Genomic DNA, 25,000 nt, shown 5'->3' with positions numbered 1-25,000 from the left:
TGTGTGCTGATTGGACTTCTGTGTGAGACTGTGTGCGAGATGCTTCTGGGCAGAGGATGAATGTCTTTTTAATCAGAGTTTCTGTTTCTGTTGGAGTTGGCTCAGGTGGCCTATGAACCACTGTATCTGGATGGATGGAGAAGAGGGGGAAGAACAGATGAGGAAATAGACACTTTCTCATTCAGTTGGCAACACAGCAGAGAGAGTCAAAGATAAATGTAGGCAACAGGTCACTGTAATAAATACCGTCCAGCACAGGGGGGGAGACAGCTGGAGGGCCGTTACATAGCTTAGATCGGTCTGGTGATCTGCAACCCCTCAGTGATAACATTAGTTAATTTATTGTCGGTGTTTTATTTATCGTTCTGTGTGTAGGTGTTGTTCCAAGCTAATCTGCCTAAGTGAGCAGGGATACTGAACAGGCATTGCATCTGTATCGGCTGTTAACACTAATGCTTATTGTTGGATTTGTTAAGTAGAGCTGTGAAATTTCAGGGTTACTGATCTCTCTTGCAAGCAGATATGGTGGACTGTAAGGGCAAGATGAATACATGCCATAGCATGACATACCGGGAGTGAAGCATTCTAATCTTTTCCCCTATGCATTCACTTCAGTAGCATTTTGAGTGTATGCCCTGCATCATGTTTCGACCTTTTGTATGGACTTGGTAACATGGTATTGCAAGTCTTAAAAGTACAAGGAAACAGATCCAGGGAATGGCCAATTTCGAAAACAGTTTTACTTAACCTTGAACATTGGGAGTAATACACATACTTAAGAGGCTGTTGCTTTCCAGGATATGCAATTTTTGGAAATTTGAGATATAAGTGGGACAGAAATTGTTTTAACATGAAAATGAATTCTATATATTTATCTTATTCCTTCACCCCTTCTTTTATGGCCATATACTGTTAACTATTGTAATCATTTTGTATGGTATTTTTCTTAATGTTGGTCCTGTAATGTCAATGTTCGCGGGAACTAAACTTGGAATAAATAAATTAGCCCCCCCAGTCCCACCACTTTACAGCTATTGACATGGTAAGCCCTCTGGTGTGTTAGGGAGCGTTTCAGGAAAAGGAAATGCATGTGTTTGCATGTGTATACAACACAAACATATCCTTTTTTTAATTCATCTGACCATAATCAAACTCCAGATGACGAGAGACACATTCTTTTGACACACACACACACACACACACATTGTATGCATGCACGCCAATACATCCAAAGTCTCTGTTTATAATTTTTCTACATTAAAATGTTTGTAAACAGTGTGTATTTGCAGGTGTTCATACAATTTGTAATGGCCATTTTAGCTTTGCCAATGACCCATCAACTTCCTGCTTTAACTGTAGAAACATAGACAAGCTGCACCTGCTCCGGAAAAGAGGGGGTTTCATAACACAAATATCAGATACATAGACAATGAGCGTCATACGATGGATCACGTTACATTTTCTCACAGTTAAGCATGTGGACACACAATCAGACTAACAGCTTTTTCCTTTTTCAACCTCTTTTCTGTTTCACCCTGTCCCACACAAACAGTATATGAAGGCAACCGACAGGAATACGGTATTTGTATTGCGAAAAGACATGTCTGAGGACGATGAAGCATATATCAGTAATAAACAGACTCGTTCTGTTTGGATCTCTCAGCACTGCATCAAGTCAAGAGTCACAGATAAAACCCCCAACTGCTTCACACTACACTTACATAGTCAATTACTTCTCCTTTTCCGGTACACCACCTCTATTTGTGCTAGATGATGTGAAAAATGCACTTCATTCAGATCACATCGGCCTCTTATTCCTTTATATTGTGTAACCCAGCAGCAGCCTGCTTGGAATCAGAGGATTGCGTTCATTAAAATAGAAGAGGATAAGACTAAGAAAAAAAATAAGAATTAAGAATTATGAAGGGGAGATAAAAAAAATGTGTATTTGGTTTGAGGTGATTGCCCCTTTCAACATTTATTTACCCAGGAAAAGTCTAACTGAGAACTCATACTCTTTTTACTAGCTACACCCTACTTAATATTCACCGTTTCCCACATTCAGAGCTGGGAGTGGCCCAGTGTGACCGCAGCTTCCTGCTGTTGGCCACTCAGCGGCTCTACGTGAGCCATTCACTCACTCTCTGTGCCTTGCTGAAGGGCACGCCAGCAGTAATCCTTGAGGGAGGTCATTCATTTCCTTTTTTTAATGCCCTTCTTTATGGGTTCTAAGAGTCTGAAAACGAGAGAAAAAAACAAGAAGAGGAAAATAATGTAAAAGGGATCTTAGGGAATAATGAGTGTAAGAGAAAAAGAAAGAATGATAGAGACATGTATGAAGAGAGATATACAAAGTTTAAATAAAAACAAACGAGCTGTGCCTTGACAGCCAAAAAAAGCCGAGCTGCTTATTTTGGAAGGCGGATGTGTGGACTGCTCCAGGTGAAAGAGGAAATGTGAAAAATGACTTATTACGCTCAGTTTAGGAAATGGTTGGACTCATGCACAGTGCGCGCTCACTCTCTCTCTCACTTAATCTTTCTAAGAAATGTCACGGCAATAAAATACTATTTTCCCCAAATGAATTTACTCATTTCGGCATTCAACAAATCACAGTTCCCCTTCATATTTTCCGTTCCCATGCAGCCCGGTCCCGTCTGCTGCGTTTTCACACTCTGCGTGCCCTCATTTGCCTTCACATTGGTCTAAAACACTTACTTCATTTTGCACCGATGGTTGTGATGGGGGTGTATCAGCTATCAGAAGGGACCAGCGTGCCTGCTGGTTTATACACCTGTGCCAGCAGAGGCTGTGTGTGATAGCTGATATGCCCTCATGGCAAGATTGTCCTCCATGGACATGCCTCTGAGCTTATAAAAACACACACAGAGACATCAAAAGAACATAGTATAAACAGATTCTTCTTCTCCTCCTCGCTGTGTAAATATGCGTGCACATGGACATTCTGTGTGTGCACATCATTCATAATGGTAACAGAATTTAATTATTAACTTTATTTTACGCCACACTTTTCATAACCCGCTCTTAAAAAAAGTGTTAAAAAAAGGAAACACTAAAATAAGTAAGAGACATCAAACGACAGGCCTGATAAACTGATTAACACTGTGTGTGGCTGTTTTTGTGCAAATAAAAAATACTGGAAAAAAGAACTTCCATCCTGCATAATGCTCTCTCTTATTATACATTATTATAAATATGTACATTTCCTCAAAGATTTTCAAAGGCACTATTTCACTTTTTATCGTCTTGTTAGGTTTATTATTTCACAATAATTGCACTCCAAAAACATCACTCATGAAAGATGACACACATGCACGCACACACAAACGCATACACACACACACACACACAAACACACACACACACACACACACACACACACACACACACACACACACACACACACACACACACACACACACACACACACACACACACACACACACACACACACACACACACACACTATTCTAAGAGCTGTGACAGCAAATATTTGCCCATATGTGGGGGCAGCTTGTAGGTTTTGCCCAGAGTAAACACACTCTGTGTGGATATGGAATAATAATGTGGCGCATTTTAGCAGCTGCTTGGTCACAGCTTGTTTACAGTGTCGGAGGGTTGTCTTAAGCGCTAATTTGTCACTGTCAGATTTCTCGCACTTTCTATGCTAGTGTGAAGGGCTAACTGGGAGCTCAAAGAATGTGTTGTGATTCTATGTTCAGAGTGTTTTTGGGAAGATATAGATTGTGTATAAGGGCAGCTGTGCATGCATACCATATAGTATATATATATATGTATAGTTGTGTGTGTCTGTATGTGTGTGTGTGTGTGTGTGTGTATGTAATATGTGTGTGTGTGGACGTGTGTGTGTGTGTGTGCCATAGTTCTGTGGCTAAGTAAGTTCGGTAAATGACAAGAAGCAGGTCTTAGTGCGGAGGTAAACACACAGCCATCCTGGTTGGTTAATACACGGTCTAGCTCTGTAATCAGCACCTCAGCTACTCACAACACTGACAGCAGATTTATTATCCAGTGTGAGTGTGTGTCTCTGGCAGTGTCTTTTTACAGAACACACGCCCTTTTGTGTGAGAATGTGTGTTTGTGTGTTTGCATCTCCTGTCTGCATGTGTTTGTGTGTTTGGTTGTTGACAGATTTACACTGCAGCGTCTCACCTCCATCTGTCAAGTCTTGTCTTGTCCCAGTCTGCCATGTTACTGAGAGCAGACGTACGCTCAGCACTCCTCTGCTTTACTGTATACACACTCTTTACGTGAATGATGCAATACACTGGCCTCGTTTAACTCTAATCAGAATAAAGAAACAAAAAAATGTATGTGAAAAAAACAATACATGTACAACTGTATTTTTATAGTTTGGATAATTAACGTTCTCCAACAATAGCAGCACACATTCAGAAAAACAGTTTTTTAAGTAAACTTGGGCCGTTGTATATTAAGCACAGGATGTGTGCATGGATTCTTACATACACCATGGCCATATCATGTCAAATATGTGTTTGTCATGGCTTTAATGATTGATTTACATTTATTGTATTTATTGATCCATCTTTCTCTATCTTCAGGCAAATCAAGTCTCCTAACATCCAGAAGCAGATGGTGCCGGGTGAGATGAGGAAAGATCCACATCCACATCCACACTCTTTATCGCAGGTTTGGATATGTGTGTGTGTGTGTGTGTGTGTGTGTGTGTGTGTGTGTGTGTGTGTGTGTGTGTGTGTGTGTGTGTACATGCATCTGTTCCTCTGCCTTTACTTAAGCGCATCATCACCTCTTGATCCTACAGTGGGCAGACTGGCTCATACTCTATTTCTCCTCTCATCTTTTTGCAAGCCATTCTCCCAGCCAGTATTATCTTGTCCCCCTTTTTCTCTTCCTCTCCCGCTTGTCTGTGCAGAGAGACGCCTGTTCCAGTCTTTCGTGCCTCTTGCCCTCCGTCCCTCGGTGCATCTCAATGTCAATCTTAAGCAGAATAGACAGGCATTTAGTACAGCCGAAATCAGCTCCATACGCCTGCATTATGGTAGCATTATGGTTCTGTTGGGAGAAGTAAAGATGTTTGACATGCCATAATTGATACAAAGTCCAATGTATTATCATATATTGACGTGTACAATGTAAATGTAGATATTGGACAAGACAACGATTGAGACTAAACATTTGACCTTGGGATATTCAGAGGGAAAAAAAGAGATCCAGAGAGGTCTGTCTCACCGTGCAAGTGCATCTGCTGTAGTAGCATCATATAATATGCAGCCTGATTGAGAGTATAGAGCAGTAATGCATATACGATGGGCATATATACAGTACAAGTAGCCGGACCACTTACGGGTTGGGCCGACCACCACCACATAATCCCGCTCATGATCTATAACGTTGATTTGTCACTAGCACAGTATGCAGTCTGTATGTGTTGTGTTTGCTCAGCGTCGGCGATTCGGGTTGCGTTTGTGGACGCCATTTCTCTCTCTCGTCTCCCTGCTCTCTCTCTCTCTCTCGTCTCCATGCTCTCTCTATCTCTCTCTCTCTCCCGTTTATCTGCGGGGTCCATCGGGAACACAGCACGCTCCGAAGGGTAAACACAAACAAACAGTGGCCTTCCTTCATTTGCTCCCTCTTCCCCCCAAATCCATCCAGGAGAGTTTATGTGGGACGCACACACGATAGCATCTCTCTCCGCTCCATCGTCTCCATCGCGCCGCCACGCTGCACTTCACAAACACAGAGAAAACACACGTCGGAAATGTTCACTTCACAAGGCTTCAGAGGCCCTTTTTTTTCTTAATCTTTTATCTGTAACGGAGAAGGCTTCGGCGACACCATGAAAAAAGAAGAGTACAGCATGTCTTACTATGCATGGAAATACGTTTTTAACAGTATGCTCCTTTAATCTGGGGACAGTTAAAAGAAGTTAGACACATTACAGGATTTTTTTTTCATATTCGCTCTTGGCGTGTTCCCCACATTAGGTACACTTGAATGGAATTGTATATGAGACTTCGGGGCTATGCACACATACTTAACATTTTTTCTTTTTAAATCGTGAAATAGTGCACATAGAGGTTGGTGCTGCACACACACTTTGGTTCGACAGAGACAGATGCTTATGTCTGCCTGGATGGGGCTATGTGGGTAAGTGGTTTGTGTGTGTGTGTGTGTGTGTGTGTGTGTGTGTGTGCGAGAGAAGTTAAGGATCATAGGTACGCGCAGCTGCTGGAAATGTGCATTCTCTCACTCTCTCCTCGTTTATTTTAGTGATTATAATCCCTCCATCAAACCAGAAAAGGGCCAGACTCCATAATGATCCTTCCCAAGGGCATGAGGTGATGATTGGTGCTGCAGAGGCAATTATCTTTCCATTTCTCCCTATACTCTCTGTATCTATCTATCTCCCCGTTGCCCTTTTTTCCCTTTTTCTTTAAAATCTTGAAAGCCAGCAATACTATCTTGTTACTATTACAACTCACATAACACACACACACACACACACACACACACACACACACACACACACACACACACACACACACACAAACACACACACACACACACACACACAGTTCTGACACAGACATACACATGTACTGAAACTGTGAGCACATATATACACACACACACACGCACACACACACACACACACACACACACACACACACACACACACACACACACACACACACACACACACACACACACACACACACACACACACACACACACGCATGCAACCAGACACAGCCTTTCTGGTCAGATTTCACTGAGAGGTCCAGTCGGTGGCAGCCCCATCTCAGTGGGGTGCGTTGTACGATTGTGTGTGTGGCGTGCAAGTGTGCGTCTCTGTCTGTTGGGGCGGGGTCAGACCAGTACTTGTTGATTCTGGTGCATCGAATTACTGCCCGTCTGTCAAATCCAATTACAGCTTCAGACTGTTGACGCACACTGCCTGCCTCTGTACCAGTGTGTGCGGGTGTTTGTCGCTCGCATCCAGCTGTGCCGTGCTGACGTGACGAGCCACAAGTATCCGCTTGTGATTTTGGCTGGCTTTGGCCCTATTTTCAATTGAGTTCAAGGATAATCCCATTGCGCCTTGTTTTAGGTCAGTGAATTAGCCAGCAAAATCAGCCCAATTCCGGTCCTAAATAGTCTTTTTCATGAAGGAGCACCGGTTACCTTGCAATTGAATTTAAAGATGCAAATTGAGAGATGGCTTCATGCCACTTGCCACCTCATTGACCTTGTTGTATGATACAGGTCAAAAACAGACTCTTTAATATGTCTCAGGGACAGCCGAATATGCCATCCATATGCATATTGCGTGTTTCTTTGCAGTTTCCCATGCATTTAGCATATCTTTTTTTCCCCCTTTCACGATTGATTTGCCATGTGTGAGCCACAGCGCTGTTTAGCCTGGAGCTCCTTTATATGCCATACACCCAAAAAAAGAAAAGTGTCTACTCGGGAACTATCTAACACGCATACTCACATTGAGCTCCATGTATCTGCTATATACTCTACATGCAAAGTGTGCAGTTGTTTCCAAGCATTCTGAATTCAGTGACTCTCTTTTACAAACAACCATTTCTGAGATGCAATGTCAGCATGAGAGCTCAAAGCAGGGCTCAGTGAAAGACTTCAAAGTGGAGTCCACAATGTTCTTTTTTACCAGTTTTGCTTTTTTTCCATTTGGAGAGTTTCCTTCATTCCTATCATTGTTGCTCCAAGTCTGTTGCTCCTTTACAACTTCTTAAAAACATGTTGCTTGCACTGTGCCAAAATAATTAGCTTGACGCTTGTGTTTGTCTAATCAGGTGTGAATCTATGTTGTGCTGATAGCAGTTAGCTGCACTAACTTGCATGCAATGCAGCCACTGTTAATAAGTGCCCAGTCTCAGTACTGTTGTTGCACAAACTGTGGCTATGCAAGTGTTTGCATGTAGTTTTATTATCAATGGTTCTTATCAGAATTTGACTTCTATTTTTATTGCCTTCGACATCTGATCCATTGTTTTTGGCTCGTGTTGATTTTGAGTATCCAATTGTTTCCCTTGCTTGTGTTTTAGCAGAAAGTGTAACTGAGCCTTCGGTTCAGTGTGAAAGTGTCCCATTGTCCATTAGACTCCAGGGGGCTTCCGCACTGATCCCCAAAAAAAAGTGTGAACGTGTGAACTCGAAAGGCGAGTCAACGTTTTGAGGAGTAGCAGAGAAAGCATAAAAAAATGAGAGAGAGAGAATCGGAGGTTTATTATTTTTGTCCAGTGTTTTCTTTCACAGTTCCATCACCCAGTGTGGAGAGGGATCCCTTTCCCCCACTCACCATGGGTGTCGGAGAGGCCACACACAAACTGTGCATGTGTACGCGCAGTCTAAACCCCACACACCCACACTCACACATGCGCACACTCATACGGATGTCGGCAGAGGTCATAGCACTTACACACTGGTTCTCTCCATCACTTATCACTCACTTCTGTCTTGGCTGTGTCTCTTTTTTTTCAAAGAGAAGTTGTTCTTCTCTCGCCACAGCCTTTTGACTTACTCAAGACTTTCCTTTGTTTTACAAGGACAACATAGCAATGAGACTAATAATACGCCTTTTCTCAACTTCTTTAAAGTATCTTTCCCGTGAAAAACATTTGATGAAGAAGTTTTGATGAACACTGTATACTCAAAGAAAACACCCCCCCCCCCCCCGCCCCCTTGCTTCTGCTACTCTTTGTTTCAAACCTTCCCCCTCGGCCCTCCTCCTCTAAACTCCTCTCCACCCACAGCTACCACCTTTAACTTCCCAGGATGCAATGCGAGACACGGCCGAACGGATCGGGGAGTTGGAGAGGGCATTGAGGGAGAGCATGAACACCTCGGCACATAGAGAGACTCTATGGGCGCAAGAGGAGACCGCCCGGGTTCAGGCCCAAAGAGAGGTTTACCTGACCTTTCATACACTGATGAGAGATTGGAAAACAGCATACACTTCACACACACACACACACACACACACACACACACACACCACACACACACACACACACACACACACACACACACACACACACACACACACACACACACACAGACAGGAGTGCAGGTATCAGCTCACCTTGGACCATGGAGGACCACTGAGAACTTAACTGCTCCCCCATGTGGGTTTGAGTGTTACTGCAGGCAGACTGAAGTCAATAAATCCTTAATTACTTCATTATGTAGCTCCAACAAATAGAATTATGACAAAAAATGGTAGTTGTCTTTTTGCCTTCTGTCGTTGCTTTCTCTCTCTCTCTTTTTTCTAAATTCAGTTTGTGTTCTCTGGACAAGCTGCTGCTTATTTTCTCCCTCTACACTGAAATTCAAAACTGGAACAGAAAACTTCCAGCGTCCTACTATACTTTCATTTTCTGTCTCTCATTAAGTCTGCTCGAAAAAGCATATGTTTAACGTATTGTGAGTTTGTGTGCATGCAATCAGAATTCATTAGAAAACCTGTAGACTTCTAGTCTTGATGGAGTACAGGCCGCCCTTTTACTCTGCATGTCCTGCTATCTATCTGTCTGACTGCCAGCTGCTCTGTCTACATCTTTAAGTGGGCCCAAAAACATGCATGTGTATGCAATTGTGTGTGTGTGTGTGTGTGTGTGTGTGAGCGTAGGTGTGTCTGTGGTGGGAAAGAGAAACAGGGCAAGGGAGTGTGTTTCCTCCTGGTGTGAGCGTGCATTTGAATGAGAATGACCTTGCATTACTGATGAGTGCCACAAGCAATACGAGAGCAATCTGCGGTTAAAACAAGAATTAACATTTTAAGGCAGAATGGTGGCGGCTGTATTTCCTCAAACGCACACATTCTCCAACACACACACACACACACACACACACACACAAACACACACACACACACACCCGCACACACACACACACAAACACACACACACACACACATACACACACACACACACACACACACACACACACACACACACACACACACACACACACACACATTTTAGAGACAGAAGCTGATGAAGGGGGACTTAAAAGATGAAGTGAAGAGATTGGTGGACAGAACGGAAAAGTAAGAAAGGGTCAATCTTAGTTTAGACAATTCAGTCAGAGCCAATGCTAACTGTGGCTTGTTTTTTTTCCTATTTTTCTGTACTTTACACGCTTGACTTGTGGTCAGCATGGATACTATGTTTGTCAAACAATATTCTGATTCACTGAGAAGTCCGAAAGGAAAGTTATATTTGTGTCTGCGGGACTTCGTCGCACGCATAGAAGTGGATGATTCAGCTTTGACCTAAGTTTACCCGCGTGTAGCCAAAAGAAGGGAAACCCTTTCCTATCCTGTGACACGTTAACACTTGTTGACCCTAAGAACCAAATGAACTCATCTAGCTGGCTTTTCAAGTCAATCCAGACCCTAAACCTAGATAGGCTTATGACCACAAGCACACAGTCTGACTGTCGACTGCATTTGACACATATTGATCCAGTTGCAGTTGCGATGTCGACGCAAGGAAAGATACCCATTTTGCCTGGCACTTAAAGCCCCTCAGTCAATGGTGCAGGCTGCTCGGTGCTGTCAACACATTGAACTTTGTGAGCCGGCATGACGTCACCACGTAAGGAGGCAGCAAGTCAACATGCCATTAACATGCAGTTTGGGCAGTCATCGGTTAACTGCCATTCTGGCCTCAGACGCTGGAGATAAATAGTGTGTGTGTGTGTGTGTGTGTGTGAGGGGGAGGGGGAGGGGTCTTGGGGGAATAGAGAGAGGGACAGCTTCTTTCTGAAACATCACCTGACCCTGGCACGGTTTCAGAGCTCCCTGCCAGACTCACATTCTCTCCCACCCCTCACTCGACTTTTTTTTTTCTTCTTTCTTCTCCCCTGCGTCCCAGAGTAATCAGTCTCATGATGTGTAATGCGCTGAAAGTCCTCCATGGGCCTGACCTGCTGAAATGGAGCATGGGTAATGCCCTGGGTCACTTTTTTTCACACCCCTCACACCGCTCTCTTAAGTCTCTCTCTCGCTCCGTCTCTCGCTACTCTCTTGTCTCTGGTCTTAACCCCCTTGCCAGTCAGTTCCGCTGCCCATCCCTCGTCCCTTGCCTTCTTAAGTTGTCTGGCCCGGTTAGCGCCACACTTTCTCTGTGTCTCTGTGCCCGTCTCTCTCTCTCACTCCCGCTCTGTGGTTGTTTGAACTAGGCCTTTGAACCAGCAACACCGAAACGCAAATGGACAAGGCGGATTTGGCCCTTACCTCTGAGCCCCCCAATCAGCTTAGCAACTACAGGGGCTTTGGGCCATGTCTTAGTGAGCCTTAGCCCGGCTGGGGGGGCTTTGCCTTGAAGTTGAGCTAAATTAGCACGCACAGGCTCACCTCTAAGCTGATTAGGTCCCTAATTTCACTAAAATGCATTGTATTCCTTATTAATGATGTGATTGTGAAGTGAGGGCTAGTCTGGGTGGTGGACTAATGGGAGACTGGGGGTTAGGTGGTTTGGCATATGAGGGTTGATAGATGTTGATTGATGTGTGTGTGTGTGTGTGTGTGTGTGTGTGTGTGTGTGTGTGTGTGTGTGTGTGTGTGTGTGTGTGTGTGTGTGTGTGTGTGTGTGTGTGTGTGTGTGTGTGTGTGTGTGTGTGTGTGTGTGTGTGTGTGTGTGTGTGTGCGTGTGTGTGACCCTTGGCTTTTAAGTTGAAAAGAATGGATTTGGATGTTTTTAAGCCTGAAAGAAAGCATCAGACACTGAGCATGATGAGGTTTTGGACAGTTAGATGTCTTGTGTTAGCATTGAGTATATAAACCGTTGAATACTATACTGAGATCAGTCATTTTTGCTAGGAATATGGTCTGTGTTGTATTGAATACAATGCTTTTTTGTAACAGTCCTGGGAAGTTGTGACTGAAAGGTGTCACTTTTACCATCATTTAGAATTTCTCCATTCCCCCACTATGCACCATACCCTGTTTTTCCTCTCACTCCATATGTGATGAACAGCGAGCGAGCACGTTATCTGACATCTGTGCAACACACCTAGAAAACCCGTGCGGAGATGGAGAGTGTCCTGAAAATGTGTGAACGATTTGGCCCCTTCATAAAAGAGGCCCATTCCTTTTTCACATGTCCTACCCCATGGAGTGCTTTTCCCTAATGCTACTTCTCTCTATTTTCTTTTCGTTTTTTTCGCCTCTCCTTGACTTTCTTCCTCCTCTGTTCATTCGAGATCCAACACTCCAGCGTGTGTATTGTTTGAGTATCTTATATCTCAAATCTCAAATCTGCAAATCATTAGAATGGCACAAAAGATACATTTTAATCAACTTTTTTTCGCGGCGTCTCACCTTCATCTATACGAGTCTGCCTGGTGCTGCATCCTATTGTAAAGTAGTCCTTTGCTGTTAGACAATTAGATGCTTCCTGTCGTAGGATAATGACGCCCCTGAGGTCACATCCTGTCTGTCAGACACTCAAGTTGGACACACAAGGGCCCTGCATGGCTGGAGGGCATGTCTGTGTGTGTGTGTGTGTGTGTGTGTGTGTGTGTGTGTGTGTGTGTGTGTGTGTGTGTGTGTGTGTGTGTGTGTGTGTGTGTGTGTGTGTGTGTGTGTGTGTGTGTGTGTGTGTGTGTGTGTGTGTGTGTGTGTGTGTGTGTGTGTGTGTGTGTGTGTGTGCGCGTGTGTGTGCGCGTGTGCGTGCAGAGAGGGAGGAGAGGTAGTTGAAGGGGTTGAGCGCTATTCTCACCTGTTCTAAAGTAGAGCCACACTTGAGAGCCAGATAGAATAAGTGGAGAAAGGTGGGGAGAGGAGAGGAGAGGAGAGGAGAGGGAAACCTTCTTTTCCAGCACAAGGGTCAGCGGCCATGTCATTAAAGTAACCCCTTGAACCTCTGTAATTTTCCCCTGCTCCTAGATGTCAACTGACCCCTTTGTTTTCATGTTTAGGCTCAGTCAGTTCACTTCATTCTAACATTCACGAACACACACACACACGCACACACACACACACACACACACACACACACACACACACACACACACACACACACACACACACACAACCTTTGAAATTACACACAAACGTGCATTCAAAAAAGTGATGATTGCTTTACCATATCCATATGTATGTGTGTGTGACTGTGCATGCATAAGTATCCAGAACATCTTGTTTGTTGAACTTTAACTTTCGATAACATGTTGACATGATTCAATGAACATTCTTACTTTTGAGTAGAGAACAGAGTACCATGAGTTGCACCTCGGTATGTTTTGGCATGTTTTTTTTTAGCCTGTTTTGTATGCGTCTCTCCTTCTTGAACAGTTGGAGGAGCTGATGGGGGCTTTGGAGAACACACGACAAGAGCTGGACGCCACCAAGCTAAACCTGTCCTCCACACAGCAGTCCCTGCACGAGAGGGACGGACACCTCAATAGTCTTCGGCAGGACAGGCGCAAACAGCTGGAGGAGATTCTGGAGATGAAGTTAGTGTCAAACTCAGCCACATGCCTTCTTATACACAGCACTTATGACTGCGTTCCAAAACCCATACTGTCTGCTGTATTTAGTATGGTAGGATTTTTTTTTTTTTTGGGATGTCCCAATCCTTGTGGTCAGATTTTGTATGCTTTAAAATACCTGGATACCTACCACACCCGTCCAAGATTTTTAGTGTTAAAATCAGCATTCTATTTGGGCAATTCTGACCCACAATCCAGTGTGCACCGGGAGTGACGTCACATGGACGGAGCTTCCATATGAAAACAACCGGGTTACGACGTATATAAAAGCAAGAGGCAAGATTGTGTGCCTACTGCATGATAACTACATTTGTTTTTATGGTCAGATGTAGTATGTAGAATGGAAAAAGAAAGAGTATGCGATTTGGAACGCAGGGTTCATCTGCACCTTCTTCTATCTATCTACCTGAATCGACAACGCTTCTCTATTTTGCCTCCTTTCCATAAATCTACAATAACTCTTTCCAAGTCATTGCAGGCCACACAGAATAACAATCCACTCCAGTACTCTGTAACCATATGCTCTATCCTGCACATTAATGGCTATGCATTTCTCGAATCAGTAAAAGACTTCAAAAGAGCCATCAAAGCAACATGAATTAATGTAAGTGCATTTGCGTTAAGAGTAGCAAAGAGGCCTCATGTGTTATGCAGAGCAAGAGTTGCTAGTAACTGCAGCAAGACAAACAGTCAGGGGAAAATAAACCGCACATGTTTTTTGCGGTAGTGACTGCACACCAAGACCATTAAAGTATATGGTATTCTTTAACCCTGTAAAGAAACTGCAGCAGAAATCTGTGTCTAATACTGCATGAGGTTGATCCACTCACCTGCTCACGTTCATCCGTGGCATGAGTTGTATATAGACATCAATGCAGAGGTGAATTCTGGAGCAGGCTCAGCTGTTGTCCATGGCTGCCTTGTGAAATGTTACATTTATTGAGGACAGGTGGTGCAGCCTAATACAGCAGGTCAGAAAAAACACAGGTGCAGATGTTTTATTTTTTCATTGTAGCTCTGTGTGTGTGTGTGTGTGTGTGTGTGTGTGTGTGTGTGTGTGTGTGTGTGTGTGTGTGTGTGTGTGTGTGTGTGTGTCTGGCACACTGAGAGAGTTTGAAAAGGAGTACTTCTGAAAAAAAGGGTGCAGACCTGGCTGCTTCCATGTGCGAGTGTGTGTCAGTGTGGGTATGTATGAAAGTGTGAGTGAGTTCAGTGATCTGTCGGTGGAGCGGCTACATGTGCGTTTGCTTTGAGCGCTTTGATTGAGCGAACATGGAGCCACATAGCTGGTTGTCATGTGACACAGATAAATGCCTTCAATGTCAGCCACTCAAATGTGCAGTACAACAGGGAAGGGTGGCACATGCAGTATGTATAAAAAAAAACACACACATACTCACTCACTCACGCACGCACGCACACACACACACACACACACACACACACACACACACACACACACACACACACACACTCACAGACAGACACACACACACACACACACACATTTATGATACAAACAGTCTTCTCATCTCTTCCAATTTCCACCATCCAAACATTACCAGGGATGTTTAGCAGAGAAAATGTGTTACATATGATACGGACACAATCTGTGCTTCTAGGTATGTATGTGAAATTAGGAAAATGCTCATGGACCTGGCATGTGAATGATACTTTTGTACTTTACTGGCAGTAGGCTTGAATTGTTATCATATTACCATAAGAAAGATGCCTGAAAAAGAAGATTAGTGTGATGGTTGGTTGACATAAACAGCAACAAAGTTTATTGGATCCTTTTGCGATTGTGTTTTCCGAGACTTTGACTGAATGCAAGTCTGCACTGGTAAGAGCTAATGGAAGGGGGCACAGAGGGCACCAGCTTGTGTGTGGTCTCCTGTGCATAGGATTGTGTGCGGGTCTGTGTGTATGGAGAGGTCGTAGGTAGGGGTTTGGGGTCACTGATGATGAGGATTAAAGGACTGTTGAATTGAAGGGGGGGGGTGTGAAGCTTCGTGAGACTGACTTGCATCTGAACAAGCCACAAAGACACACACACGCAGAATGCACACACACAGAATGCACACACACAAGCTCGGTGGAACTCGCATATAATCACTCACGTCTGCAGACGTAAACGCACTTTGGCTTTCTTGCTTTAAAAGGGGGCTATATTCCCACAGCACAGCTCTGGTCCAAGTTAGCACAGGGAAAACTAAACAGGACAGATAAGGGAGTGAGAAAGAGAGGGAGAGAGAGAGAGGCAAAGAGAGAGGTAACAAGCGAAAGAAAAGGAGAGAGAGGGAGTTCGAGTGAAAGCAAGAAAAAAAGAGACATAAAGAGGGAACGAGAGGGAGGGTAGGGTGGAATGGAGGGGCTACACAAACTGAAATATTTCAAATCTTAGAAATCATGAGAGAAGTTTGATTGCATGCCAAGTTTCTCCTTCTCTCCGCTGTACTGTGGCATTTGTCAAGAAGACCAGCTGAAGCAAACCATGTGAGGCACGTACCCCAGTGAACTGGGGAGCGCTCAGTGTGTGTTTTTGTGTGTGTGTGTGTGTGTGTGTGTGTGTGTGTGTGTGTGTGTGTGTGTGTGTGTGTGTGTGTGTGTGTGTGTGTGTGTGTGTGTGTGTGTGTGTGTGTGTGTGTGTGTGTGTGTGTGTGTGTGTGTGTGTGTGTGTGTGTGTGTGTGTATGTGTGTGTAAGCCAGAGAGGGAGAGAGAGAGCAGACTCTTGGCTTTTCAACACTGTTAATGAAAGAGACAAGAGGGGGAAAAATCATTTTCAATATCCTCTCTATGCAAGCTGGGTTTCCTAGCTTGTGTGTGTGTGTGTGTGTGTGTGGTGAACGAGAGAGGGAGGGAGGGAGACCGAGCAAGCAAGAGAGAGTGCATTTTCATATTTGCCTTTTTTCAGATATAGAGCTGAATGGTTGAAGTATAAGGAGCGGTGTGGGTCTGTTCTATCACCCCACACCAGATTGAGTTACCACCATACTGTACACACACACGCACACACACACACACACACACACACACACACACACACACACACACACACACACACACACACACACACACACACACACACACACACACACACACACACACACACACACACACACACACACACACACACACACATACACACACACGCACACACACACACACACACACACACACACACACACACACACACACACACACACACAAACACACACAAACAGACACACACATACAGATGGCCTCCAGAGGAGCTAGTCATTAAATGAGTCTAGGGTCATGGGGTGTAGGTGCACAATAGAGAAAGTATGTGTTTGGACATTTTGAATAGCTAGTCATTGAGATGTTTCCATAGTCTGAATGGGATAATACTACATGCCACAACATTGCAGTGGCTTACTGAACTTGATCCTCCTGTAGACACTGGGAATGCAGCTGATACGATCTCTGTTTACATTTTAGTGATGGAAAATGAGGATAGAGCTAAAGAAAGGTAGCGGCCGCCTTGAGGCATGGAGCATACGAGATATGCAGAGTTGACAGAGTGGAACTTTTTAGAGGTGGAGAAGTGGAGAGTTGACAATTTGAGAGATGGAGGGGAAAAATCATACAAACATTAGCGGGACTTGTAGCAGAGAGTTAGGGAGGAAATGGTAAATGATGGGAAAAGAGGGATGATAGAGTGAGGGAGTGATGGATAGATGGGATGATGGATGGATGGAGGAAGGGAGGAGGAGAATGATGGAGGAAGTGGTGGAAGAAAAGAACGGGGGAAACCATCGAGCCGAAGCTGCGACGGGCGGGAGGGAGCAGACTGTGGTTAGCCGAGGAGGACTGGAGAGAGAGGGACAGGAATGGGTGAGGAAAGGACAACTAAACGCAACATATCGTGTATCAGCAAACATGTGCGCCACATCAGTACAATACAGAACATATTGCCATCCACCTGATCATTTGATAGGAAAGCCTCAATGAAAGGGCAAGAAATGAAACATAAAATGTGTGTATTGGCCGAAGGATGTTCATGCTGGGCTGACTTGGAGAAAAGAGAAAGACGTACACTAATGGAATAGAAATAGATTTGTCATGTTATACTTTAATACTTTAACCAAGAAAACTTAAAAGATCAGCTTGGACAAAAGTGCAACATGTGAGCTCTTATCAAATAAACAATGTTCTTAGGCCCTTGTCTTAAATATTTCCTTAACAGCAATTAGAAGAAAATGCCCAAATTCTGGACATCTGCTTGAAATGTGTGGACTGTTTGGGACTATTTGGGTACAAGCATACCATTTTCTGCCTTTCTGCAAAAACACATTCAAACACAATATCAAGTGTATATACTTGAGTAATGGTGGAACTCTGTTCGTGAAGTGTGTTCATGTATCTATTTGTTGGCTAGTTATGGTAATCCGTGGCATGATGTAGTTTAGAGCAGTAGCGACATTATGACTTTCAAAACCAGAAACGTAGACATCCTGTCTGCACAGCGCCATCACCATGGTTACTGTGACTAAACACACTGAGAGACCAGCTGTACTGGCAAGGTCATGTCCTTGTTCCCTGATCTCTCATTTAGGGGCCCCCGGACACATGCACACACCCTCAGAAACTCATGCACAATTAATACACATATATACAACATGTGCAGTGCACTCACATTGAAACACATTTTCACCAAAATAAAAACCCCCTCAACCAAGCGTGTTCACTTACATGGTTTTTAAATACTGGAAAAATCTTGCACAGGCACCCTCTGACCCCAGGCATGCATGGACTTACAGCAGATTGCACATTCACACAGCCACATGCAGAACAGTACGGGCATTACAGTGCCATTGTTGTGATAAGTAATGATGAGACACGGAGGGGTTGGCGCGGTGTGTGAATGGGATTCTCTGTGTTGCGGGGATGAGGAGGGGCTGACCACACATCACCTTCCTCTCTCTCCGCGAGGCAAGTTTGTATGTGTGTCGCCTCGTGGGAACCTGGGGCCATTCATCATGTCTGTCTGTGCTCCCGTGCCCTCTGACACGCGTGTTTACCTTCCACATGTGTGTCAGGCCTGTAGGTGTGTTATTATGTCAGGGCCCAGGCAGGCTCCACCCTCCTCCTCCTCCTTTGAGGTTTTGTCAATAGAGGGCTTCATCACATGGAAATCCCTGTTTGGTACAGTAAAATCAATGACAGGCCCTTACCTTTTTCCTATAATCTTCAATGGTGGAGGGGAATAGCTTAGAGGTAAAAAAAAAAGAAATTCTGAATTGGACGTTGCACTGCCCAGCTAATGCAACTAGGAGGTTAATGGCCTTAAATTGAACTTTTTTGACCCAGTTTCCCCAGACCAAGTCATTCTCTTGGATGTGTCTTGAGCTCACTTCTCTCAGGCTTTGCTGTTTTATAACATCAATTATTGGTTGTTTTATATCACTGCTTATTAATATTTTATTAGCACCTATATCCACATAGTATTTTTTGGCAAGGGCTTGCCCACCCAGTAAATATGAATTGAATGGGTTTGTAAGGTATTGTAAACCACACACTCTGTTTGCCTACACTGTGGTAGCTGCTGGCTAGCTGTCATAGTAGAGAGGATTTATGAAGCCTTGAGTGGACAGGTGAAGTGGCTTTTGTCTCCTCAAGCAAATGTATGAGTGACTGGAAGGCTTTAGAGTTGACGTATGAAGTTGATGTTGAACTGAAAGATAGTTTGAGTGACAAAGGACATCGGTCAAACATGGAGAATGGCGTGTGTGTTTGTGTGTTGGCTGATAGACAGACATGTAATAGTCTTTCCAGAGACAGAAATATCTTAAAATGAAGATTGACAGAGTGAAGATACATGGGCTGAATGTGACACGCAAAAACAAAGGAAATGCAGTGATTGACAGCTTGGAAAAGATACAGGGAGGCCACACCAGTGAGGCAATGGGAAGTTGTTGCATATTTTCACCTTCGTATACCTCCTCTTCCTCACAGTTTGCCTGGCGCAGGTAAAATCATTCTTTCGTTGCCTCTTCAACTTTTACGTCATCTCTTGTTTTTTAATTCCTAAATTTCCTTTGAGTACAAAATGCCATCTCTCTCTCCATCTCTCTTTTTTTCTTCTCTCGTTTTATCACTGGACGGGCGGAAGAAGGCCTGGAATTTATCACACATACCTAATAATTACTATCACAGGAAATTGTCCAGAGGAAGTAGGCGCACTAGCCCTGCTAATTAGTGTCAGTCGCAAAAACACGCACGCAAGCACACACACACACACACACACACACACACACACACTTACAGCTAATTAGTGTCATTCGGCTGGTGTAGAAGTCTCCGGGAAAGCCCAAGCTATATAGCCTCAGGGAGACTAACACCCCCAAGTTTATCCGGTTACATAAATCTCAAAACTAGTTGATCGGAAGTTTGTTTGCATGTATGTGTGCGTGTGTGTGTGTCGTTGTATTTAAGTGTATGCATGAGTGGCCAATTGATTAGGTGGGGCCTGCAGCCATAAAGAAGTAGCCCAGGACCCAGAGGTGAGCAGTGAATGGCTCCTGAACGACTGTCCTGCCCTTGGGGTCACCAAAGGAATGAGGAGAAGGAAGGGGCGGGGGTCCAATGTAGATGAATAGATATGGTCGTGCCATTAAAGCCAAACTTGTATTTGGATAGATAAACCGATAGATAATAGCGATAAAAAGAGGAGCTGATGCACAAACGGTTAACTGAAAGATCAAAAGAGAGTGTGACTGAGTAAGAGTGTTTTTAGAAAAAGGAAGAGGCATGAGTTCATTTAAATGCAGCTGTATGTGAAATGATGTTGGATGTGCTGCGCCGTAAAACAGCCGTTAAAATAGTGGCTTAGTGAAGTGCCCTCATGGTTTACCATTATGGGCACACAAAATGCTGGTATTACCCGCACAAGTGAGTCAAATGGGGCTTACTGGCACATATTCACACACTGTAAACACCTCCAACCCTGTTTAGTTGGCACACACACACACACACACACACACACACACACACCTGAGCTCAGTGCTCCTGTGTTTCTACTCTGTGGCTTCTTTCGCTTCGTCTGTGTGTCTTGGAAGAAATAAATTTTTCTTTTGTTTGGCAATTTAAAGATTTATTTGGGAAAAAACTACAATGGCAGCTCTCTCTCTCTCTCTCTCTCTCTGTCTCTGCAGTTTTACTTCCACACATTCTCACCTAGTTTCCCTCAATCAGCGTAACATATTGTTACATAAAGCCCTCAGTAAAAGCGCTCAGTCGTTCTGACTCTGCGTTGGTTTGACTGCAGTTTTATTGGTCCCACACGTCTTGCAGTCATTCAGAGAGGGTTCCCAGGAGGTTTTAATAGAGAACAATAGTCCAACGGACCACTGCTGCTCCAGCACTGCACACCAGTCAGCATACACCACAGCAGCCCCTGGCACTTCTGGATTGTGTGTGTGTGTGTGTGTGTGTGTGTGTGTGTGTGTGTGTGTGTGTGTGTGTGTGTGTGTGTGTGTGTGTGTGTGTGTGTGTGTGTGTGTGTGTGTGTGTGTGTGTGTGTGTGTGTGTGTGTGTGTGTGTGTGTGTGTGTGTGTGTGTGTGTGTGTGTGTGTGTGTGTGTGTGTGTGTGTGTGTGTGTGTGTGTGTGTGTGTTTGTCTGATTTGGTTAATTCAGGGATGTAGACCTAAACTGTAATTATCATTATGTACTTCTCGGCAGTGGCAGGAAACAGCCCAAGCAAGTTTGGATGAGCGTGTGTATCCTCGCTGGGGTGCATTGAATGTGTTTATGTGCAAAGAACAACATGTGCATACATGAATTTGTGTGTGTGTGTGTGTGTGTGTGTGCGCGTGTGCGCGTGCATGCGTGTGTGTGAGCATCTGTGCGTGTGTGTGTGTCTGTGTGTCTGTGCACATAGGAGCACTGATGTGAAGAGCATGAGAGCTATTAGTAGTGTAAGATAAGCAGATGCCAGTGGCTATGTGATGATTTTTCCTTGCTCTTGTGTTGGCCTTGCTTTTGTTCATTTGGTTCCCTGCTAAACGGAGACATATTGGAAACATGACTTTAGGACTGGAAAGGAGAGGGAGAAGAGGAAATGAAAGGAGAAGGGTGGAAAGAGAAAGAGAAGAATATTAAAATAAAATCAGGAGAGAAGGCAGGGGTCATTAGAGTTAAGCTCACAACTGGGATTACAAATCGCCTTCAAACAAAAGCTACATTTGTCTTATTTGTTTGCGGAGAGAAATTACAATTCACGAGCATCGCAGACATTGTTAACTTTCACAACTCTGCAATAAAACTTTGGTCTCCTTTTTACGATATCAGAGTTGATGTCCAAGAAAAAGCAAAGCAAAAAAAAAAAAAAAAAAACCCACACTGAAAACAGACTGAAAGAGAAAGAAAACACACAGACCTAAAAACCCAAAGTTTATTTGGAGCAAGCGTCACATCTATTCAAGATGGCAACCACAGTCTAATCTGCCTGGTCCTTCATCTTTAAAGCTAGCATCAATAAGACAGAAAAGGCCTTCATGTGGGCGGACAGACTGCGTAGAGACAGGACTGGTCACCACTAAACAAACAACACAGGAATCCATCAGAGGCAAGAATGGCTCGAGGGAGTGTGAGCAAAGACAATGGCACGACTCTAAGGCCATAGATGAAATACAGAATGTGTGTGTGTGTGTGTGTGTGTGTGTGTGTGTGTGTGTGTGTGTGTGTGTGTGTGTGTGTGTGTGTGTGTGTGTGTGTGTGTGTGTGTGTGTGTGTGTGTGTGTGTGTATGTGTATGTGTATGTGTATGTGTGTGTGTGTGTGTGTGTGTGTGTGTGTGTGTGTGTGTGTGTGTTTGTATGTGTATGTGTATGTGTATATGTCTGTGTGTGAGTGTGAGTGTTTCTGTGTGTGAGTGATTGAGAATGTGGCCCTTTATGGATGTCTTGATATGAGGGTATGCATGTTTATGTCTGGAGTTATTTAAGTCAAGATCAGAGAACTAGAGAAATATGTCATGTCATTGCATTGTAGTGTGCCATTGTAGCATACAATATTTGAAAGCTTGAACAAGACAGTATGTGTGTTCATCACCCTGACATTACTGTAACCCAAACCTCAGTGAATTTTGAAATATGTGTACATGCCTCAACTTCATAACAACGGATATTATTACGTATGAGGCACTTGGAGGGAGAAGGAGTTTGACGTTACTGTTACAGAGATTGTGGTGTTGTGTTTCCACTCATTTCCGTCTGTGTTTATGCTTAACCTGTGGCACCCATTGATGCATTCTGCAACAAAGACCACACTACTTCTCAATATCACAATTCAGTCAAACTGGATAACCCTTCACACAATGCAGGAATCAGCAGATCATTTTCTCTCAGGGATGGTTTTTTTTTTCTTTCTCTCTGATATCCATTGAGGATAAGTGATGTAAATCCCTTATGGTAATCAAGAGATTACCTCATTATCATCAAATTAGTACTTTGTCTCCAGCAGCGGCAGATTTGAGTCATTTTGGGGCCTAAGGCAAACACAGGCGCGGGGCCAACCACATCCCCTGTTCTCTTGCTTTTTCAAACCTTATTTATCTAAGAAAGGCCTTCATGTAACTTCTTCTCTCTCTCTTTCCCAGTATCCACACTGCAACGATGTCCAGACATCTGGAATTGGAAGAAAACATATTCAGTTTAACAAATGCACCCACCGTAAAATCCTATTTTCATAAACAATATGATCTCTGGGCGAGATTGTACGTTATGGTCCGTTTACATGGAGGATTCATGGGGTGGGGCTGGGGGAGATTAATTAGAAAAAAGTGAATCATTTTTTAGGGCCCTTGGTAGCTGTGAGCCTAAAGCAATTACCGACCTTTGCCTAATGTTAAGTCCGGCAACAGGTCTTCCCTATCAAATGTATTGCAACCACTGGTTCGCTGACTTATTCCTGACATTTCAATTGATTTAAGAAATATAAGATTGTTCTTGCACAAAACAAAATCTTAATGCACAGGTGTGTTGGATCAAAGCCCAAACAATTTCAAATGTCATAACATTTTAACTAATGGTGTAGTTCCACTCATTTGTCTGATTGGGCTTTCTTAGTTGGATTATTTAGAAAATAACAATATATGGCATGCCCAGAATGGACCTGCTTATTCCAGAGCATTTTCTTAAACATACACACAGTTGTTATATCTTATGATTTCAATGTGAAATCTAAAAAGAAATAACAAATGTAATCCCTATTTATGTCCCTGATTTCTGTTTCTTTCTCTGCCTCTCCCTCTGTCACACACACACACACACACACACACACACACACACACACACACACACACACACACACACACACACACACACACACACACACACACACACACACACACACACACACACACACACACATACACACACACAAACACACACTCACACGCGTGCACACAAACATGTATACACACACTCACAGCAACATGCACTGGCACATATGACATGTTTCTGGTCCAATCTATCCCCAGGTCTCAGGGTTCAGCATTTACTGAAATCAAATGTGTGTGTTTGGCCTTGGGTTACACACTCGATTGAATTAGAGAAATGCTGCACACGTGCACACACGCTCACTTACACACACACACACACACACACACACAGCCTCACAGGCACACAGATCTCTATTAAGTTAAAAAAGAGAGTTGAGTGTCCTCTTCCATTGCGAAGGCTTTTATATGATAAGATCAGCTCGGGGTGCTCTCCTATGCAGGATTCCTGAGCACATCAAACAACAGTAAACCACATCACAGAGGCAGGAAGAGCTCAGCTCCATTAGCCAGCCCATAAAGAACATGTGTATGTGTAACAGGAGAGCTACACTAGCCACTACAAAAGGTTTACACAGCTAGGACAAACATACCAAGGTATGCAGTCCCCTCACATACTCTCAAATTAGTGTGCATCTTTTTGTGCAAATGCACATACACACTCATGCTTGCACACATAAACATTGTTGTCTGTGTGTGTGTGTTGTAAGAATGCAACAAAGACAGTGTCATTGTTCATAGTTTCTTACCAAGTGCACAGACCCACAAATACATACATATCCACATACATGCACTTATACACACTCATACTTCATGAAGATGCTTCATCACTATCAACTGAGCACATTATGCATTGTAAAGTGGCACACGTGCTGGGCTGGAATATGGCCGGCTAATTTAGTGACATGAACACAAAAAAAAACAGGAATCTGTTTGCAGGCCATATGGCAGTCATTAGGTTTATTAGTACGCAACTGGTACAGACATACCTCAACACGTACACACACCCTAGCCAACACTCGTTCTACCACCGCAACACTGTTCCATCTCTCAGTCCCTGTCCTCATTCACTTTTTGCAGAAAGAGATGTCTGTCTTATGAGGTGTTTAGTGACAAAAGGCCCAAAAGACACCCAAATACAACTA

General features: G+C 43.8%; 1 protein-coding gene across 1 annotated transcript in view; it reads left to right on the top strand.

Annotated features, from left to right (window-relative positions):
- Positions 1-25,000, top strand: part of LOC307253756 (ERC protein 2-like) — a gene marked incomplete at both ends in the record, with an annotated part of 115,245 nt that overhangs the window by 65,237 nt on the left and 25,008 nt on the right. The window contains 3 exons of the mRNA XM_080031917.1: positions 4,605-4,692; positions 8,808-8,960; positions 13,355-13,519. Coding sequence (XP_079888043.1) covers positions 4,605-4,692; positions 8,808-8,960; positions 13,355-13,519 — 406 coding nt within the window. The remainder of the gene's footprint in view (positions 1-4,604; positions 4,693-8,807; positions 8,961-13,354; positions 13,520-25,000) is intronic.

Source organism: Ammodytes marinus (genome assembly GCF_949987685.1).
Source record: "Ammodytes marinus genome assembly, chromosome: 7".
Classification (NCBI taxonomy): Eukaryota; Metazoa; Chordata; class Actinopteri; order Uranoscopiformes; family Ammodytidae; genus Ammodytes; species Ammodytes marinus.
Note: the sequence above shows the minus strand (reverse complement) of the source record. Positions and strands in the feature narration are given on the sequence as shown.